General features: G+C 32.6%; 1 protein-coding gene across 1 annotated transcript in view; it reads right to left on the minus strand.

Moving 5' to 3' along the window:
• Positions 1-1,253: 1,253 nt before the first annotated feature.
• The window catches only part of KIF18A (kinesin family member 18A), a 77,012-nt gene continuing 60,172 nt past the window's right edge, over positions 1,254-18,093 (minus strand). The window contains exons 14-17 of the mRNA XM_063095345.1: positions 9,870-10,317; positions 8,996-9,103; positions 3,749-3,858; positions 1,254-1,423 (exon numbers count right to left, since the gene is read on the minus strand). Coding sequence (XP_062951415.1) covers positions 1,341-1,423; positions 3,749-3,858; positions 8,996-9,103; positions 9,870-10,317 — 749 coding nt within the window. The 3' untranslated portion in view covers positions 1,254-1,340. The remainder of the gene's footprint in view (positions 1,424-3,748; positions 3,859-8,995; positions 9,104-9,869; positions 10,318-18,093) is intronic.

The following is an 18,093-nucleotide window of genomic DNA, read 5'->3' on the forward strand; positions in this document are numbered from 1 at the left end:
ATCTAGCTAATAAAAATGGCATATAAGAAAATCACACTCATACCTTACGGCATGAGGTGGACCAAGAGGTATGGTCACTTATTAATCCTGATAATCACTCATCAGCATTGGTTAAAAACATTTCTTTTTAAGCACACAGTTAGCTAAAATAGAAAGAAAGAAATAATAGAAAGGTGAAAGTGATTGTCGAACAGGCAACACAACCAAAAACTGAATGATGATGGGACCAAAAAAAAAAAATGTGAATATGTATGATGGTTTTCCTTATGACAGTTTCTGAACACACTCTATAAATATGGAATCACCAGTGTCAGAGTTGGTAAGCACTGCAAAGATTAGTCTATCTCACACTCTCCCAACCTGATTTTAAATTGAAAATTTGCTTGACTAGCTAAAAAGCTTAAAATGTTTCAACTGGTTGTTGTATGGCTATTTGTTCTGGTATGAAGATTCCTATGCTCACAAAATTAAAAGTGCATTTAACCAAATATTCAACAGATAAACAGGCCAAACAAGGCATATGAACAAGATTAAAGAATTAAGTTGTAGCTCCATGTACTTCCTACAGCAGCAGAAATAATTAAAACATATTCTCATTATCATTAAGAAACCTACAGATTATTTTCAGACTTGGTTCTGGTGCCACATGTCTTGATCTAGTCTAAAAGACAAATCTACAAAATTTACATTTTACGTAAAATAATAGTTTAGAGTTTGTAAGGGACAGTAATGAGACAGGAAAACCAAACATTTTAAAATCTCCATCTTTAATATATCGAGTAGCAAGAAACAATATTAGTATTTTATTCATGACGACTATTTAAATAATATTTACAACAACTTTATGGGCACATATATTTACATTTGTACATGAAAGTATTTTTGGAAAGAAAAGTCATATGTATGATTAAAATAATGTATAAAACACAATAGAAGGACATATACATGTTGGCTCATAATTTTATCACTTCTACATTCTCCTTATTTTCAAAAAACAATAAGGATAATTTAACTATTGTTTTCTAAAATGTCATAAACAAACCTGCAGCATAGTAAAATTAAGCTGCCACCATGCTGACTTAGGGATTTCAAAGGGTATTTTAAGACACCAAAGTGTAAGTATTTTAGACACCAAAAACACAACCTTTCTTGCGGAAATTTGTTTGCTTAGAATACAAAAGATGAAAACAAAAAGTTTCCTTTTCTGCTTACTCAAAGTATTTGGGTAAAACCTAACTATAAGATGGGCTTCTTTTCTTTTAAAGATTTTAAATATATTTCTGACAAAAACTTTTAAAAGCAGAGTTGATCAATTTGATCTCCCTTGATTTTGAAGTGACTTATCTGAGATTTCCTTTTGAAATGCTTCTTCCAAATTTTCTTACCATGCTTGGATTTATGCTAAGGATGTTTCTTTTATATTCTAGAGAAGAAATAAAAAGATGCATAAATATGGTAAAAACATCATTGAAAAAGTTTTCACCCTTCATCCAACTTATGAAAATTTATTGAAAATTATAACCATAGGAAGAAAAATTTACTCTTGAAATTAATAGTTGTTAACTTAGTTTAAAACATAACAAAGAAATATTAATACTTGAAACTAAAGTTGTTCACCATATTCATTTCTCCATATTGCAAACTGAAGTTTCAGTGAGTGTGTGCACACACAAAGATATCAAGTGAAGTCACCTATAAACTACTATACTTTTTTTTCCTTCTGACTAATGAAAGACTGTTTATTTCTACAAGCATTTGTTCCCTTTCTTGTACCATCCATTTTTCTCATTCTTTGGATTATTCCCCCAGGGCTTTTAAACTTCCTTATTTTTCCAATTTAAAAGTATCATCTGCATCTAGTACTTCCTAAAGGGCTGATTCTGATCCTATAGCCCTTTTTCCTTTTACTGCCACTTCTCAAATGTGTTCGATTCATGTATGCTCATCCTTCCGGTTCACCATGATTCTCTACTCAACAAAATGTTGTTACATCAGGGTGCCAATGACTTCTTTCGGGATCAGTTAAAATGCTTATCCATTTTCTTCGTCACATTAGGTTTTAGTTTTAGAGGCACATATTCTTTTGACATTATTTCTTATTTCTCTATCTGCTCAGTCAACAGCAGTTGCCTTCTTTCCCACTGATGGTTCTTTGTTTTTTAATTTGTACAGTATTAGTTAGGGAATTCAGTTGAACACATTTTAAAGAAGGTAATCTCAATTCTCTTACTTGTCTAGTAACTTTGGATATGTATTCAGGCATTTTCACTTGGATATTCTAATGTACATAAAACATTTTCCTTTACAAACTAATACCTCTTTCTAAGTGCTCTATTATCCTTAACAATATGTAATATTTTAACCCGGCATGAGTACTTTTTTTCCTCTTTGGCAAGTGCTATGGTTTAGTGTCTCCCACTTTTTTCTCCATAGTAGATTTTTTTTCCAGTCACTTCTTTATACACAAAATATAATGCATTTTATACTATTCTTAGATAGTAAGCATATTAGAAAAACCAAATTTCTATGACTTGAGAGTTTTCATAAATTTATTATTTGGTTGCAGAATTATGACTTCTTGAAGTATATTTTCAGAAGGCCAATGGGGCAGTACACATCTTACACCAACTACAGATACACATTGTTAGACATTATTAAATATGACATGCCAATCCAAGTGATCATACTAAATTTTACATTTTAGTACCTTTTTGTCTGATTTTTAATTTGCATGAGAGGCATTTCCCTTGAATTTAAGGTAAACACTGCCACTGAATACTATAAGAAGCAAGCATTTATCAATACAGTTTGGCAAAGTTATTGAGAAATTTTATTTATTCTAATCAAAGAGCATTGACAGAAAAAAAAGTAATAACAGTTTTCATGTATTCTTAGAAACACTCATTATCTCACAAGACTTTAAATTTTAAGTGCTTTAATTCTAAGTTTCTTCAGAAAAGAAACCAATCTGGGTTTTTTTGATCATTGTATTCATCATAGAACCTAGCACATGGTGAGAGTTTAGTAAATAAATACTTCTGTATGAAGTCTTAGGAACTGTAGTGTCAGAGAGACAGAAGTCTGGACTTTGAGGCCTAGAAACTGGTTGGCATGATATACCTCTAGGTTAACTAATGTAGCTTTGTTATCATAGACTCATGTCATTCCCATATGCAGTTGAGGAAATGCAGTCACCTCTATTAGCATCTTTTTCAATTTGCCAATAGGAGTTACAGTATAACTGTAACTAGGTACAGACTGGGGACTGTGCAGCAGTTACACAAATGAGTGAGAGGCCAAATTATTAAAAATAATAGGCTAAGAGAAAATTTTCAAATGGGTATAGTTTATCTGTAAAATATACTTAATTACTAACTTATTAAACAATATATTTAGCTAATTATTTCAATTATTAGTGAAATTATTTACCAATTCTTCTGCAATATGAGGCAGTAGGGATAACAAAAAGGGTGTAGAATGTAGAGCTGGGAGATATGGTTCTGAGTTCTGGCTTCACCCTAATAATATGTGTGATCTCGGGTAAGTGCTTTACATTTTGTGTCTTAAGTTTCCTTATCTGTAATATGTGGATAATCACACTTGTTCTACCACATAATAAAGATGATGAGTAGATAAAAAAAAGATTCTTATGAAAACACTGTAAAAAATGTAAATTAAAGTACTGCATATATATTATATATATTAGGTAATCATGTCATTAAATATCAAATTAAGAGCTAAGACATACCCATTGTTGGTCTGTTTTCTTGTAAGTGCTTATCACTTGAATTATCTTGTCTAACACGTTTGGCAAATCCGGAATTTACCTCAGCAGTTAATGAAGTAGCTGATGCAGAACTTGAGGAGAAAAATTTTTATTTTAGTTAAGCATTTTTTATATCTCTAAGTTCTAATTCATATTCTACATGTAACAATGATTAAAGAAATAAAATACAAGAATATTAAGTTATGAGATCCCACAGAAGTAACTGGAGGTACTAAATACATTTTTGGCCCACAGAGAAATTTAGCTGTGTGTAATTTTAATGATGTTTATTCAAACTAGGTATTATGATTGAAGGTGTATGTAACAAATTCTGTAGCAGAATATTTCCAGGGTTCTCTGCTGGAATATGAGGGAGCACTGTTATTCAAAGTGTAGAGATAAGTAACATAGTAACAAAAGGTGGAAAAACAAGCTCATATTATAAATTTGGAGCAAGAATCCTAATCTAAGAAACATAAACAAATGAGATTGTCTGGAAACCGTGTTATTAAATCAAAGCATCGTAACACACTGAAACTCTCTGACTCTTACAAGTACAGCAACCAAAATGAAAAGAAAAACCTATTTTCATTTGTTCTAGTTTCAAAAATTTAACCAATCTCAAATTGTTAATGGGTCGAATTTCCAACTCAATTTGAGTTGACATATCACTAAACACCTATTATGGCTTTTAAATAAATCTATTTGATTAAAACTCATATTTCTGGGAATGAAGTCCATGCCTAATAAGTTTCATATTTATATATATGTGAAATATACCCAACATCTTTAGGATTTAGAGAAAACAGTCCACAGATGAAACGATTAAAATTTATAAGTTAGATCATAAAATTAAAAACTTAAAATTGATATGAGTGTGAATTCAAATTATGTTAATGACTATATTGAGAAGAAATCCAAAGACTCTTCCAATTGTGTGCCAAATATATTTCCATAACTATTAATAAAAAGTTGAGTTAACCTTTTGCTCCCTCACATAGGTAGTCTGTGTCTGCTCAATAAGTGTAATACATCTCACACTCTTTCAGTTGAAATAATTTCTAGTCGGAATCATTAGACATCTTTCAACCCAAACAAAAAATGTATGGCAAATGTGAGGCAATTTTTGGGTGTTTAGAAGACTGTGGGAGAAACAAATAAAAATCAAACCAACCAAATAAACACAAAACCACCCCAAACTCTGATTAATATATTTTATAAATAAAAGCTAACATATGTATATGTTACATTTGTATATTTTGGTAGGCTCATTCATTTAGTCAAAACAGTCTGCTACAGTGATATTAAATGTTAAGATTAGAAGTCTAATATTCCCAATTTAAGTAGTAAGAAAAAACTCAACTTGGTAGATTTTAGAATATCCAGTGCTTTTGGACTCTAATATTTTTTTCAGAGAGAAAAACTGATGCAAAATAAATAAAATAATATACTGGACCCTTCCCTTTTCTATTTTTTAAAACAATACTAGAATATATACGCACCTAAATATGTATATAAAGCTGCTAAGGTGGAAAATACCAGTTTATTACTCTCACGCTCAGGTAACTTTAATTGGGGAAAAGGAAGATTAAAAAGAAGTAATTATGTACATTTCTAGCATTAATCTCTTTTAACCTTAGTGGATGGCAGGATCTAATTATCGGTACCAGAGGGAATGTAATAGAGCAATTAATAGGCTATGAGAAATCAAGTTACTTTCTTTACATGTCTTTTAGTATTATTTCACAATATTAATTGCTCATGTGGAAGCCCTTTAACAAATCTAAAACCACTCCAAATACACAATTCACACATTTGGATGTTTCTTGAAAAATCATTTGATTTGTTAATGACTTATGTTTACATTTTAAAATTATTCTTAACTATAAACTTTTGCTACATCATAATAAACACAAGAGCATGCTACCAGTGAAGGACCAGAAAACTCACCAACATTAATTAATGGAAAAAAATAACAAAATTGATACTACTCAAATTAGTGATAAAATGAATGAAACAGATGATTATGGTTAGCTAGGCTCACTCATGAAATGACTGACTCCCATATATGACAGACTAATTGCACAATTCAAGTTTATGCCTTAGCAGAATACATTTTTAAATGTCATGGCTAGTCAGAGACATTCAGAAAAAAGCAATCCATGAATTTTAAATTCATACATTCCAAGGTCTGCTGTACTTTGTTTTGGAGGGGCAAGGACAGATCCTAAATTAATCTGTGAGAAGATACTCTGTGTGTAGTAAGCATAAGAAGGTTGTTTGTAAATTTGTTTTCTCTAGCTCAGGTGACGATAGGTCTATAGTAGAAAAAAAGAAATTTAAAGAGTTATCCTAAAGTTTTCTCCCCATGATCACACGGCAAAGAAAAAGAGGTAGAGCAAGTCAGATTGATTTTACATTTATGCAGTATATTTTGTCATTTAATTTGTATTTAATTTGTAGAATATAAAGAATGTATAATGAACTTCAAGTCATACAACCCAGTATAATTAAGACTCATGTTATAATCATAAAGAAATGATAAATGTTTAGGTGACATATATGCTAACTATTCTGATTGGACCATTATACAATATATGCATGTATTGAAAAAACAAACTGTACCTCAAAAACACGTACAATGAAAAAATAAATTAAAAGGAAAAAAAAAGACTTTTTCCTTGTCTTTGGCTTTCAGTTGTTTTACTAGTATGTATTTAGGTATGTTTCTCTTTGTATTAATCTTGCTTGTGGTTTGCAGCACTTCTCTAATTTGTGATTTAATGTCTTTTGTCAGTTTTGAAAAATTATTAGCCATCCCATCTCCCCAAATGCTGTTTTTTATTCTTTCTCTTGTTCTCTTCTGAGATTCAAATCACAGTCATGCGTTGCTTAATGACAGGATACATTCTAAGAAATGAGTCATTAGGTGACTTTGTCATTGTACAAAAGTATATTAAGAAAGGGAACAACAATTAGTTTTCCTATTTTCTATACTGGCCACTAGGTGGATCAGTGTGGGCCCTGTAATTATATTACTAAGTCCCTCTATGCCTCACTTTCCTTATCTGTTAAATGGGGATTAGAATAATACCATCCCCACAAAGTAATGGAAATCAAATTACAGGTAGGTATTTTGCCTGGCACTCAACAAGGACTCAGTGAGTGTTAGCTGTGATTAACTATTATTTTTGCCATGAGAATGGGCAGGAATCATTTTAAAATGCCAGAATTCTAAAGTAGACAACAGCCCTTTCACTCGAGGTCAGACCTAATGTATCAAATGCTTGCCTTTCTATCTTAAAGGTCTGAGCTGTCTTTGAGAGGGTCACCTTGTGGGTAAGCTATATACTCCTCCTCAACATATATTGCAGGTTTGTTTGCACCAGCTTAACCACAAACACAATAAGTAATGTGCTGCACTATGACATTAACACCATTAACACAGTTACAATGTCACTAGACAACAGGAATTTTTCAGCTCCGTTATAATCTTATGAGACTATCATCACATATGTGGTCCGTCCTTGACCACATCATTATGTGATACATGATATACGTTCCAGATCTTTTAAATTGTGTCCCATATGTCTCTTTTACTCTTCTCATATTTACCATCTTTTTATCCTTTTGCACATCAGTTTGGATTTTTTTCTATCAACCTATTTCACATTAACTAATACTATTTTCTGCTGTGCCTAATCTATTTAAACTGGTTTGTTGAATTTTTACTTTCAGTAAATTCTATCTTTTTGATTCTAGAATATCCATTTGATTCATTTTAATAGAATCTGGGTCTTTGGGAAATTCTATTATCATTATTTTATTGAAAATAATCATACTCACATTTTTAAAGTTCCTATTTGATAATCCCAGTATCTGCATCACTTATGGACCATTGCTTCTTTACTATGCTTTTTTTCCCTCTTGATTTTTAGTCATTTGGTCCTGTCTCCTGGTATACTTAGTAATTTGGTTAAATGACAAAATGCTATACATGAGTGTTCTTCAAAAAGTTTGTGGAAAAATATAATTGAAAGATAGTGCAATCTTTCCATAAACTTTTTGAAGACCCCTCGTATAAAAAAACTGTAGAGGCTCTGGATGGTATATTCGTCCAGAGACAATTTAATTTTCTTTTGGCAAGGAGGCAGAGTAGAGATAGATTACCTTGATCCAATCAAGGATTGAGTTGGACTAAAGTCTATTTCAGGCTTTCAAGAAATAGCCTATTTCCAGTTTGCCCTACTCCTATAGCATAGCCTTTCAGGGATCTCAAATAAAATCCCGGGTGTTTAATAGGGCCTCTTCTTCATGATGGTCCCTAAACTCCAATTTTTATGTCGCAGAACCATAAGAACATCAAAACTTTGCTTAATACTTTAGCCTCTTAGCAACTACTTTCAGCTTGGTTTCTTGGCCTCTTATTCCACAGAGTTTAGAAACTGGTGAACATCATGAGGGCAAAAGCTGTACAGAATGATTTTGTTTAGCTCAGTGAGGCTGCTGATAGCTCAAAGCTTCTACTTTTTGTTTGGCCTCTATGCCTTATGGCATGAATTGGCAAATGCTAAATGGAAAAAAAGATACAGAGAAAGTCTGGTGCTCTACAGCATGTTTCCATTCTCTCTGGGATCTTAGACCTCAAAGTACTGCCTTGGTTGTCCTCCAGAGCCTTCAAGCATTGTTAGTTGTAGTTTATCCAGCTTTTACAATTAATTTCCCTTGCTGGGTCGCTTGTTCTGATATAAGTCACACTGTCATAACCAGAAATAGAAGTCTCCTCATTCATTATGTTTTAGTTATATACTGAAATCCATTAAAATAATAATTCTAGGATGGAAAAAAATCAGTATTGGTTAAAATAAAAAATGATCAAATGAGTAAAACTTGTGACCAGAAGTTAAAATTAAGTGACATTTTTAAAAGCTAAAAGACTTTTCAATTTATTTTTAATAATCCGAAAAATAAAATATAATAGGTAAATATCAAGTGGAATATTTGGGCTTTATCAAGATCTCCCTTTATAATATAAAGGGAGATATAAATATAAAATATAAATAATTTATATTTATAATATAAATCTAGTACTCATTCAGAAAATTCATCATAAGTATGCATAAATATGAACTAACAGCCAACAATAAATAAAGATCTGTAGGAAACAAAATATAAATTTAATCTTACATAATAAATACAGAGACTGAAACAGTTTACGTTTAATCATACCTTGTTAATTTCCGTTTCCTTTTGGCAGCAGTAGTCATTGCCATGTAGGAGGGCACTATGCTTGGTATAGGCACAGAATGCTTAGTGGATAATGAAGAAGGGTCAAGCCTGTATATTAAACAGTGAAAAACAAAAAAGAATAATTTTGATTTATACTTTGGAGAAAAAAGGGGGTATCTTCCATAATTAGAAAACTGTTTGGTATTAACAATATAAAGATAAACATTCATCTATACCATAAAATTTCGCTCACTTGCCCTGGAGTTTTCTTCTCTTTTTGTTAACATCGTAGGCAGAAATGCTATAAAGAGATTTCTGCATTCCCAACAGCATGAAAAAGTGAAAGTATTTTTCTTCCCATATTTAAACTGGGTGTGATTATGTAGATAGAGTAAAAAGGATATGTTTGCTCGGATGACATACGGTGAACCATACCATAGATGTATGACTATTTCAGAGTAAGCTGAGGTTTGCCAAACATCAACAGAAACCGTGGAATTTCCTTCAGTGAAGAGATACTAATAAGAACAAATATGGTAATCCTCTGAAGATGGCTTGTACTATCTAACTTTGGAATAAGAAGAACTAATTAAATATATCTTAAGGCATCTCTTAGCCTAATAAGGGTCAATTGACTTAAGATACCAAATTTAAGACTTTAAAATATTGTGTTAATGAATTAATATTCAGAGAAAAAGATAATTAAGATTTAATGAAATTAAAACATGTACCATTTTGTAATCAAGATAGCACATTTTATCTATGAAATAGACCTCAAATGTAGCCGAAGATAAAAAAGAAAGTTAATAGTTTAAAGGCTATGTAAAAAAAAAAAAAAAAAAAAAAAGAGTTGGTATATATTCTTTTTTTGTACCGTTGTAAAATGCTTTTGTTGTTGTTTGGTAGTAATTCTTGTTCAGATAATTTACTCTTCAAGCTCCTGGTGTCTTCGCATATAGTAAATGTAGAGTCCAAATCTTTCTGTTTACATTCTGTTCTCCTGTTAAGAGGGGTATCTACTTCACACAACATTTTCGGAGAATTATCACTGTTTATATTTGAGCTGATGGCCTGAAAACTTGCAGTATGTGATGATGGTTTTATTAGGGTCACTGTAGATTGATTTTGAAAAGTTTTCCTACAGTCTTCTGGAGTATACACAATAGGCTGAAGTTCTTTGCTGAGAGAATCATTGAGCTGCATACTTTCAGACAGTGTAGACTTTTGAGTATGTTTTGCTTTCATGGGAGAAGGCATTAGTTTTCTCCGAGTTCTTTTTGGTGGAGTAATTTTAAGCAGGTTAGATTCACTTGAAGATGTACCTGTTCAACAAAATTAAAAAGAAGCTCAACAATGTTGCCTGAATAGTTTTCCAGTAATCCCCGTTAAAAAGAAAAACAAAAATAAAAAACCCCATTGATAATGAAATACTTTTCTGACAATTAATAAAAACCTGAAAAAAAAAGTTAGAAAGGAAAAAAACCACACTTTACTACTAAAAATTTTAAAGTTAATAAACTCATTATAAAGCGATTTCTATAACAAGAATAACTAATACATTGCTAATGTCAATATTAATTTAGAGGTATAGTTATATCGAGATATTGGGTAATCATGAAAACAAATTTGCAACCAATTCCAACAAAATTCACAATTTCTAGCTTTTATGTTTTATTTGGCTTTAAGATAAAAAAGTATTCAACATTTGTAGGCATAGATATTAATACTTGTACTGTTGTAAAATGTCACCAGTTTCTTACTAATTAAGTGGAAGTATAGTCTAAGTTAACAAGAACAGCAATAACCAATAAAATCCCAGGTTAGTGAAAGAATTGTATCTGTTATGATGTCAAGTATATAGCTGATTAAGGATTCTAGTTGATTGATTTGTCCCCAATATCATACATAACTCATAGGTTTGCAAAAATTAGATTTAATACAAAAGATAAATGAATATCATTTGAAGAGTTCAGACCCTCACCAGTTTGTAAAAGCAAATCTCCCACATGTCAAGGGGCCACTGTCTGATGATTCTCAAGTCTTATCCTATAAGTTATGTAGCTATTCAAAATTATATCTCTACTACTTCTCCAGTGTCTGTGTCACTTTCTTCTTCCTCCATCCAGTAAATATATACATTACCCTAAGGAGCCGTACTTGACCTCTAGTTGTCTTATTCTACACACTGTCTCTGATTTCTAATTATCTTTTCACCACTCCCTTCTCAGTCACCTGAATCCCAAATAACCAGATCTTTTTAGATTTTCCTTTTCCCTTGCATTTGCTAACCTCTACCAATCCTGCCTTTCTTACACTTACAATTAAAACATATTTCGAATCATTTAGTCCTTGTGATTAAAGATTTTTAGTAATCTTTAAACAGAAACACAATATTCAGACATTTTTAGAAGGGGAATTCTTGGTCCTTGGCACAAAATTAAGAGACAAATCATTTTGTTATAACTTAAGTGTAAATTCCCACAATACCAGGCATGCTTAAATATTTAAGTACATAAACAACTCTCAAACACCTTTAATTAATGCTCCAAATAATGAATTGACTACACATGTAACAAAACACTTGACCAACTTCAGTGTGCTTATGTTACATTTTTTTTAATTAACTTTTTTCTACTCTGCCCACTTTGGTGAACTTTATGGTACCTGATACAAAGCGCCTTGCTTGGTTTGTACTGTCCGTGGAAGAAATTATACATGTGTATTTCCACTCATGTATTTTAATCATAAAGTAAAATTTGCAGTTGATGTTATATTTGTTTTATTACTAACTTAAGTAACACCGACAGCAGAATAAAAGTATTATATTTTTCAAAAAGCAATTCAAATTTTCAATCAAGTTAGAAAATACTCTTATAGCAATCACCAACAGTACATGCATTATTCTTATTATGTCAGTTGACAATAGACTCTGCTATGGCTAGGTTGACAATTACCCTCTAGGAAATACAATTTAAAAACAGGAAGAAAAACATGATACCTGTTCTACTAAGGAATTTTACTTTTCTGAGAACTAGATAAATGAGATCCAGATCTTAAAATAATTTTCCATTCCCTTTAACATGACATTTGTCAAATTTTCCATTACTAGATATTTTTATACTAATGCTGCAGTGTAAAGACAGTTACTTTTCTCCACTGTGCTGCTACCACCAATTTGGTGGCTATTAATAGCTGGAAGATTAACTTCTTTTCTCATGAGAGGCAGCAGGGGTACAGAGGATAGAAAACTATATCGAGGATAGAGAACTGAATTGGGAGTCAGGAGACTTGGATTCTATTTCTGGCTATATCAACTACTCACTGAGTGACCTTGGGCAACTCACTTAAGTAGCGTGGGCATTAACACCCCCTAGAAAAAAGGGGATACTACCTTTCTGTATACAGGGAATTTTCTAGGATTAAATGATAATAACAGGTTCAAAGAAAGGCTCTAGAAATATAAATGTGCTTCAGTTGTTAGCATTACAACTTTCAAAGAGAAAGTTGCAATTTACTTTCCAATAGTTCATCAATAACCAACTCTATTATCTCTAAAACAATACTCAAACAATGTCTCACTTTCAGTTTGTCAGATATCCAGTTTATCAAGGCTGATGATAAATTGCAATATAAACCAAAGGTATTGTTAAAACAGGCACTCATATATGTTATTTGCAAATGTAGATATTATAATAAAATTCTAAAGTTTAGAACACAATGGAGCATGAAATCTCAAGGAGTAAGGATTATCCAGCATCACTATTTTTTTTTGTACATATCTAGAGGGGGTAATCTCTGAAGTGGTGACTGAACAAATTCCCGTAAGGGTGAACCATTTTTCCCTATTGCTGGTAAAGAGCATGAAGATGGGGGTCGTCCCACAAGACACTGAAGAAATATCCACCTCTCCTCTGGAATAATCTAAACATACACCCAACATTAAATCTGGTAAGTCAGACTAACAATTTGTCAGTGAAAGCAATAGTAATGTCACAAGGATATCTTTAACCATAATTCTGTTCTCTTGGCAGGATATGATAAGCTGATAGAGATACATGGAGATATAGTAGTTAATGTGGATTCACATACAAATGTTTTACTAAACCTGGAAGAAGAGATGCTACAGACACACAGCATGTATAAAATACAAATCTAAAGGATCATTTTCTTTTTATTCTCTCAATTATTAAATTCAAATAAAATGATGTATATGGTCAATTCAGGACTACTTAAGCTAACTAGTTTCTAAGAAGGGTTCAGGAGACAACCAGGCCAAAACAAGATTTAAAGGTTTAAATAAAAACTCAACATTCAATCCTCTGTCACTATAAATATAAAAGAATAATGACTCCTCTTATTAGTGAAAACCACAATAAACATTGACATTTCACTTTGAATATGAATTTTAGAATATATAAATATACAGTATAATAAATAACTATTCTCCTTTAGCTAACTAAGGTAATAGAGTACTTTAAGTGGGTATGGCAACTGGAGAGGGTTGGATTAGGGGCACTGTAGAGTATAATAGGCCGTAAGAACTATTGGACATGCTAAGCCTGTGACTGTAAGAGAGATTTGCTGTACTTTTCCATTAGAGGAAAAGGGTGTACAGTAACTTTCCAGAAGAGCAGGCTTGGGGCAGTTGTATGGTTTCCTCCTGAATTCAGCTTGGGAAAATATTACCTATCAAGATTCAATAATTCTTGGGCCTACAGAGTACAAGTGATAAAGAAGGAACCTGGAGGCAGATTATAATTCCTTTAGAAAGGCCCCATAAAATGAGAAAAGGAATCACATAGTTGCAGGCTGTCAGAACAAGGGACCCTAATGTATGATGAACGTCAATGAAATACTTTAGCAATGTGGCTGGCTACACAGGAGGAACAGGAAATTAAAAATGCACTGTTACAAGGCACACTTTTGCAAACAGAGGTAGAAAAGATTGGCAGGTACTTGGGAGGACAGTCTTCTATCTAGGGTCTATCTAAGGAACTAGTCCAGTGAATCATATAACTTGAGTGCTGGAGGTAGTAGATAGCAATATATCTATGATTTCTGAATAATTTTGCTATTTCTAGAACTTCTCTTGGGACTTTTAACTCCCCAACATATGGTAGGTGTACTGTATTTCTAATGCCCCGAAATGGTTATGACCCATGGGATGTAAGTGAATATGACTTGTTGAAATTCATGTGTAAATAATAACAACATGCATAATGTGAAGCCATTTAAAAGAAAAAAATAACTACTACTATTTTTAATCCAGGATCAATATTTGTTTTACTTGTGAAAGAAAAAAGAAAAAGTTGCAGTCAGCTAAGGTACAAGAACAACAATCTAAGAGTACTACAACTGCATAAAATGAATTCACTGTTCATCCATCTGATATTAAGTGCCTGCCATGCTAGGTATTGGGAATATAGCAGTAAACATGACAGTTAAGAACTTATATTTTTCAGGGGAAAAGGCAGATGACAATAAACAAATAAAATAAATTAATATGGTGATAAATGAGTTGTAAACAGAATAAAACAGAAATGGAATAGAGAGTGATGGAAGATAAGAGGGGTGTTTTAACTGTGATGGCCAGGGAAGGCCATTCGAAGGATGGGATATGTGATATGAGACTTGAATGGCTATGAAGGAGCCAGTTCTATAAAGATCTGGGTAAAGAGAGCAGAGAAAAGAGGAAGAACAAAGACCCAATGACAACAATGAATTTGTTAAGCTGGAGGAAAAAAGAAAAGGCTAGTGTAATTGAAGTGCAGTGAGTTAGAGGAACAGTAGAAATGAGAAGAGGCCAAAGAGATTGAAAGGGGTCAAGTATGTTAGGGTTTTTAGACAAGATAAGGGTATGCATTTATTCCAAGTGCAAAGGGATATCTGTGGAGGATGTGCACGGCTCACTCAAGAAACATCCATAGTACAAGAATGCATATGAAGGTTAACTGCAAAAGACAACCAACGTTAACCAAGATGGTAACCTGAGCAGAAGCATCTAGCTTCCATCCACATTCCATCCAGATTCCCTTTAAAATGACCATATGATAAAAACAGAAGAAAACTTGTCCTAATGCTGGTAATGGGAGAAGAGTATCATCTGCATACCACAACACTAGAGGACTTCTTGAAGGATATTGTGTAGCTAGGACAGGAGTTAAGGAATGCAGAAAGAATAACTTGTAATATTCCCTACCCTTCATTCTTGAGTGCTACACCAGGGAATTAAGTAAAAGATACTGGCAGATATCACCAAAGTCCCTTAAATTAGGACTAGAGGTAAGGGGGTAGATGGGATGGGTGAGAAAGGGAGAGATAAGGCTATGGGATAGAGTAAAATGGCAAATCTGAATACCAGCAATAGCACTAAGGGCCCTAAGATCCAGTTGTCTCAGTGCAGAAATGAATACTAAGCACAAAGTGCCCAACCCTGTGAAGTTGGTTCTCATCATTGGTGGCCATACAACACACGCATGAGATGCTCTTGGGCAAAGAGGCAAAGTTTCCAGTTAAGACTACCTGTGTGGCTCTGGTTCCTTTTCTACAATCCCTGTGCTGCTGGATCTGTGAACAGAAATACATTTTCCTCCTTAATTTTATAGGTAAAAGGATATTTATGATAAGCAAACAGAAATCTTGCTGGACCTATAAAAGTAAAATATAAAGGAATGGCAAAGCTGGCATATAAACTCAGCCCTTCTGATAATCCAGACATCAAGTTCTTCACCACTACACAATGTTAAATCTCTACCACAGGGAGAATTAATTCAATTAGGTAATGGCTAAATAAAACATAGAACATTCACAATCACACTGTTATTTAAAACCATGGGTTACAGATTATTTGATGATATGGGGAAACGTTCATTAAATGAAGTAGTATACACATTTTATTTTATTTTAATTTAATTTTTTTAAAAGATGACCAGTAAGGTCTTGACTTGGTGTTGTCAGCATTACGCTCTCCCAAGTGAGCTAACCAGCCATCCCTATATAGGGACCCGAACCCGTGGCCTTGGTGTTATCAGCACCACACTCTCCCAAGTGAGCCACGGGCCAGCCTCTATACATTTTATATACAGCAAGATTCCAATTTTAACAGAACAAAAAACAACCAAAACCTAATCAAAGCATACACAAACCCCACAAGCAAAAAACATGGAAAAAGTCACAGAAAAACAGAGGAGAAAATATGGCACAATTCATCAAAATATTAATACAGGTTATATTGCTCACTAATAAAATTACGAATAATTTTATTTTCTTCTTTATAGATTTGATTACTTTGTATAATAAATATACACTGCTTCTATGAAATCATAAATGACAAAAATAAAAAAAGAGGAGCAATGTCTGGGGTGGGAGGTAGGAAGCCAATAACAAAACAATTCTTTCAAGCCTCAGAAGGTCTATGGAACTAGAGACACGAGGCTGTCTCTGAAAGCACAAGGAGGAGGTAAAAACAGGAGAATTGGTTGAGAGTCTGGAAGGAAGTTGGATATCCAAATTTCCCTTATCCCATCACCACCACCATCACCAGTAACCTGCACTACCAGATGTGCCTTTGTTACCCTGTTAAAAGACATGAGGTTTTACTCTCTGGACAGGTTGTAGACTTGGGGTCAACAAGCACAGCTGACACTAAGGGGACTAAGTAATTTCTTATAACAAATTTATGCAGATTTTTCTCCCACCAGTATCAAATACTGGTAGCCAGGCTTATAGACCCCTTACAAGGGAAATCAAAGTTCTTTTTCAATGAAGCATAAAAACAAAAGACCTAGGTACTGACATTTTTAGGTTCCCCCAAAATGTCTAATTTTCTGGAGATCATTATAAGGCAAACCTTTGTTTAATAAATCCAACCCTAGTATTTTTAATACTTATCCATTAATAGTTTAGGAAACATTTTAAAACATTTATATGATGTTTTAAGGCATCTTATATAAAACTAAAAATGTGAATTTCAGGATAAAGTGGTTAGTTTTCTATTCATCTTTTCCCACATTATGGCTGGAAATTCCTGTTTCACAAAGTTAGGTTACTATAAGCCCACAGACAGACTTAAAAAATGTTAGACAAAAACCAGTCTGTTGAGACTGCCAACTTCTAGAAGCCTCTCAAAAAGACTTTTACATATTAAAACCATTTTTAAAATTAACTGTAAATGAAAGCAATGAAGGTGTGGATTAGATAGAAAAGGAATAGGAATATTTTTGTCATTAATAGTTCAGATTCTAAAGCAATGTGACATGGATTACAGTATAAATACATTAATATTTGGGTAGTATTGTATACTATAAAATGCTATTAACACAAACCACAGCTTAAAATTAAAACAAAATCAGTGAAAATCATAAAGTAGACAGAATTAATTTGCCTGACACTAAATTAAACTTATAAGTGGTTATAAAAATTATGGATAAATATTTGGTGATTGGTTAAGTGGTTAACAAAGAAGTAAACAAAGTTGGGATATTCATCTGCCATTCTCTTTCCCAAACTTCTGGGATTTTAAGGAATATGATCAAGTAATGGCAGTGTAAGAAAAGCAAGAAATTGGGCATTTTGACTTTGGTAATGTAATATAGGAGAGTATGTTGAAGAAGTATATGAAAAAGACCTTTGAAGAAGTATATGAAAAAGACCTCTCAACTGACTGCCTATACCATAAGAGAAACACCTAAAAATGTATTTATTGGCTGTATTGCTCTTTAAGTTACTTAAGTCTACCTGTAAGCACCATTTAGCTTACTTCAATGTGTAACTTTGAAATAATTCACTTCTTAAAGAAGTCTGTCCCACAGATTTCGCTGAGGATTCTGAAATGTTTCCAGAAACAACACCAAAAAAAAATAGTTATTTCATGTTTGTTTTCCTAAAAGCAATTTTAAGAAATGTAAGTATATTCTTACTTTTAAAAGAGGTTCTTAATAATCTTTTATTCATTCATTCATTCAATTCATTCATTTAATAATTTATAGAGTGAAAAGACAACCTACAGAATGGGAGAAAGTATTTGCAAACTATGCATCTGAAAAGGGGTTAATATCCAGAATATAAAAGGAACTTGACTCAATAGCAAAAACTAATAA

The sequence above is a fragment of the Cynocephalus volans genome, chromosome 4 (genome assembly GCF_027409185.1).
Source record: "Cynocephalus volans isolate mCynVol1 chromosome 4, mCynVol1.pri, whole genome shotgun sequence".
Classification (NCBI taxonomy): domain Eukaryota; kingdom Metazoa; phylum Chordata; class Mammalia; order Dermoptera; family Cynocephalidae; genus Cynocephalus; species Cynocephalus volans.